Raw genomic sequence first — 4,171 nt, 5'->3', positions numbered from 1 at the left:
ACCGTGGCTGGAGTTTGCCCTTTGAGGAGTCCTGAAAATTGATGTGTTTTTAATGGCTTTAAATTAATAGTTGCAGAATTGGTTAGGTAGGAAAAGACCTTTAAGATCATGAAGTCCAGTGGTTAATAAGCAGGTATGTTTATTACCAGTCACAAGAAGATGGCCCCAAAAGTAAACTGGGTGTGCTTTAAGAGCCAGGTAAGAGTTCTATAAGTTCAGGAGGGACAGCAAGTCCAGTGCTGTTGCAAGCAGCCCTTCAGAGAACCACCAGCCTGGTGAGGGATGTAGAAGAGTGTCAGAAGCACGAAGATAATGCAGCTCTATCCACCCAGTCCTGCTGACTGCAGGATGCTTAACTTTGAGGTTGGAACCATTTTACTTTAAAATCTTTCTTACCTCCCTTTCTATGTTCACCAAATGGTTACCATGCATTTCTTTGTGTCTTCTGACAATAATACAGCTGTTGTCTTTGCAAAGCCCCCTCATAAATTTCTCTGCCTGCTCTGCAGTCAGGTGTTGAGTGTCCACTGGTAAGGTTTAACATGTAGCAGAACAGATTCTCTCTCATGCATACCCAAAGTCAAAACAAATGTGGATGCTCTGGTGTGAAGACTTGGTCTTGGTAGGAATTTAAATACTCCACTTTTCCTTACTGAAGAGTGTCACTAAAAGGGGTCGTGCAGATTGCAGACTGGGGCAAATTTGGTTTCTAGAAGACTCTGACTGGCAAAATGAAGACTATATCATCTGCTCCTTTATTTCATTTAAAGAGCTCAGAAGCATTGAGAGTGCTCAAACTGACCAGATGGAGACTATGTGAAAAGGCTGTTTGTCTTAGCAAGCTCCCAAACTCAATAACTTAGCCAAAGTCAATTTTACAAAAACCTTCTTCTTTCAACTATGACAATTTTGAGCATTGTGTATTCCCTTAGGATATCATTACCCCATTGCTTGTCCTCTACTTCAGAAAATTCTAGCCTCTGCACTGCCGATGTTAAGAAAGTACAGGAGAAAGGGAGCAAGTGAGAAACCCAAACACATTGTGGGCTTCCCGTCCTGCTGCACAGTGCTCTTGGTCCTGTACCTCCCTGTGTGCATCAGCCCTGCTGATGAACCTCTGTCATGTCAGAAATCCAGGAAGCCCTGCTTGGCCCCATCGCAGCTTGCTATCCACACTCAGTTGGAAAAGTTGGAGCTGTCTGATATTATTTACATCACAAAAAGTAGGGCAACAATAGAAAGGAAAGGTTATGTTAAAGTGAGCAAAGTAGTGTTGATTAATGTTCAGTCTCATCAGCTTGGTGCATACATCTAACAAGCACCACAGAGAACAGCCCTTGGGGGGCTCATTGTGTGTAAGGCAAGACACAGCACGCTGCAGGGTGGGGGCTGCGTGCACTTTGAAGGGGCTGCCCGAGCAGCTCTACACCACATAGAGCATGGCTGTGGGCTGCTCGCCAACAAAAGCCCAGTCAGATTTTCAGATACTTTCAGCTGGCCTATATTCACATACCCTCTAATTGCCCTCCCCACATGGCATATACCCTATAACACACCCTTACTTCTTAGCTTATTCGTGTTAGCAGTGTTGACCTGCTCCTTAAGTTGCCCATTTCTTCCTCTGCCCATTGCCAGGCAGAAGGGTGCTCTACCACATCCACTGTGTCACAGCATGGTGCTATACCTCCTCCTCCTCACCCTACTGCTCCTCTGTATATGTCCACACACAACAAGAAACACCACAGCTTCACTCCCACATCCTTGCCCCTGCAGTGGAAGTGACAGGATGACATGGTAGTGCCGAGAGCTGCACAGGGGAGTGAGAAAAACAGATCATCAGGTGCAGAGTGCTGTGGAGCAGGGAACAAAGGGAGGCTAAAAGGGGTAAGCAAGAGGCAAGAAGATGGAACAAGAAAAGGAGGGACTTCAAGTGTCACAAGCTCCTTAAAAAGAAGTCTTAGTTCAGAATTTGTCCCCAGCCTAAAGCGTGGGGAGACAGTACAGATGCTGCAGAGGCTAATACATGGATCTAGAGCAGCACTGATGATGTTCTACTGCTTATTAAGGAAAAGCCTTGACTCAACAAAGAGCATTTTTTGCAAACATATACTTAAGTGCATGACAGAAAAACACAATGAAAGTCTGAAAAAGCAAAGTTCTGGACCAAAAAAAAAAAAAAAAGAAGAGAGAAAAGGATAGTAAAGGTTTTCTTTTGCCTAAAAGGAACACCATCAGTAATTTGCAGCCATTTATTATGTACTTTGAGTTTATTGAGTTTGAGTTTATCAAAACATTAAGTGTTTTCTTGAAAGATTTCCTTATCTGACAAAAATATATATTAAGTAATTATAAATTACCATTCCTCACTTCTGATTTAACTACAGAGGATTCTCTTGCACTGGTGCTGACCAGCCCTACAGGAGGAGGATTTTTTTTGTAGTATTATATATTTGTTAGCATTAGATTTGTGCGGGCCATATTCTGTTCTTGCTCTGTATCTGCTTATTCTTTGTGCTTACTCACAAAGAATGCACATGGAGGCAATGTTTGGCAAACAGACCATGCAGCACAATACAATGTGACAGAAGGGAACTGGTTCACAGGGTGTATGAACAGAAGCTTAAGTCCATGTTTAGATGAACTTAGTACGTGTAAAGGTCACTGCAATTTTTCCAGTTTTCATTTTTATGCTGAGTTTTATTGTTGGAATATGTTACAGACTAAAGGGGATTTTGTGCTCAATCACAATCTTCTTTAAGGGATTTCCAAAAGTAGAATGTTTATCTGCTGTCTAAAAGGGGCTATTAGACCTTATAATCAACATTTTTAAATAAAAACAATAGAATAGTAGCAATTGCCTTTTCACTCTTGTGTATTCTCTGAAGTATAAACTCCAGCTTACTGCAGGTTAAATAAGAAGAAAGAATCAAAACATGATTAATGAATTGTGTTTCCAAGAAACTTTCATAGTGTCAGTCACATTTTGTAAGGAAGTCATAAGTATGTGACTATAATATTTTTATATAGAATCTGCAAAAAAACCTTGATCACTTTTTTTGACCTGATTATGTAATTTGATAAGATTTTAAGCATACAGAATACAGACAGGCTGCAAACATAACAGATTTTGCTTTACAGAAGTGTCTGTGACTTGTTCAAATTCCAAATAATGGTGTAAGGGAAATAGAAAAGAACCCTGCTGCTTAATTCACCTTTCATGTTTTGTTCCTAATATGCATCAGGAGATTCACTGTTTTCATGGAATTATATGGATGATTAAAAATCAGGATTCATGGGCAATTAAGATACAGAAATCTTAAGGCAAGGGAAATATCAGCTCTAAACCACATCCTTTCCTATTTATGTCAACATTGCTGGTTTTCATCCTGGTTTTAAAGTTTCAAAGACAGGTTTCAAAAGAATTTTTGCTTTTCCAAAACACAAATTGAAGCTCCACTTTTTCAAGTCAAGTCATATATCCATCTTCAGTGCACCTATTTACTTTTCATTTACTCTGATAGGAATTCCACTTAGGTAACCAAGAGGAAAAAAGTTCCTGACATGGGGGAGGAAAGGTACAGTGCCTCTTTTTTTATCTTTGCTCCAGACTCCACAACAACACAGAGATAAGTTGGGCCTGAATGCAATGCAAAGCTTACTTCCCTATTTACCCCTAAGCCTTCCTGTAGCTGTCTTAAGAAAAGCCATATGATGGGTCATAGAATGGTTAGGTTTTTCTTAAAATAAGACCTCTAAGTTCATTGAGTCTAACAATCAACCCAGCACCACCACCATATTCACCACTAAAATGTGTCCTCAACAGTTCCAGGAATGGTGACTCCAACCACTTTCCTGGGCAGCCTGTTCCAATGCTTGACAACCCTTTCTGTGAAGAAATTTTTCATAATGTCTAATACAAACCTTCCCTAGTCCAACTTGAAGCCATTTCCTCTTGTCTTACCACTTCTAACTTGGGAGAAAAAACCTGAACCCTACCCATCTATAGCATCCTTTCAGGTACTTGCGGAGTGATAAGGTCCCCCCTGAGCCTCTTTTTCTCCAGGCTAAACACCCCCAGCTCCTTCAGCCACTCGTCATAGGGTCGTCCAGACCCTTCACCAGCTCCATTGCCCTTCTCTGGACACACTCCAGCACCCAAATCACACCTCGC

General features: G+C 41.2%; 1 protein-coding gene across 1 annotated transcript in view; it reads left to right on the top strand.

Annotated features, from left to right (window-relative positions):
- The first annotated feature begins 159 nt into the window (after positions 1–159).
- The window catches only part of MTX3 (metaxin 3), a 15,910-nt gene continuing 11,898 nt past the window's right edge, over positions 160–4,171 (top strand). The window contains exon 1 of the mRNA XM_017743664.1: positions 160–198. Coding sequence (XP_017599153.1) covers positions 160–198 — 39 coding nt within the window. The remainder of the gene's footprint in view (positions 199–4,171) is intronic.

The sequence above is a fragment of the Corvus brachyrhynchos genome, unplaced genomic scaffold (genome assembly GCF_000691975.1).
Source record: "Corvus brachyrhynchos isolate BGI_N302 unplaced genomic scaffold, ASM69197v1 scaffold8, whole genome shotgun sequence".
In the NCBI taxonomy this organism is placed as follows: Eukaryota; Metazoa; Chordata; class Aves; order Passeriformes; family Corvidae; genus Corvus; species Corvus brachyrhynchos.
Note: the sequence above shows the minus strand (reverse complement) of the source record. Positions and strands in the feature narration are given on the sequence as shown.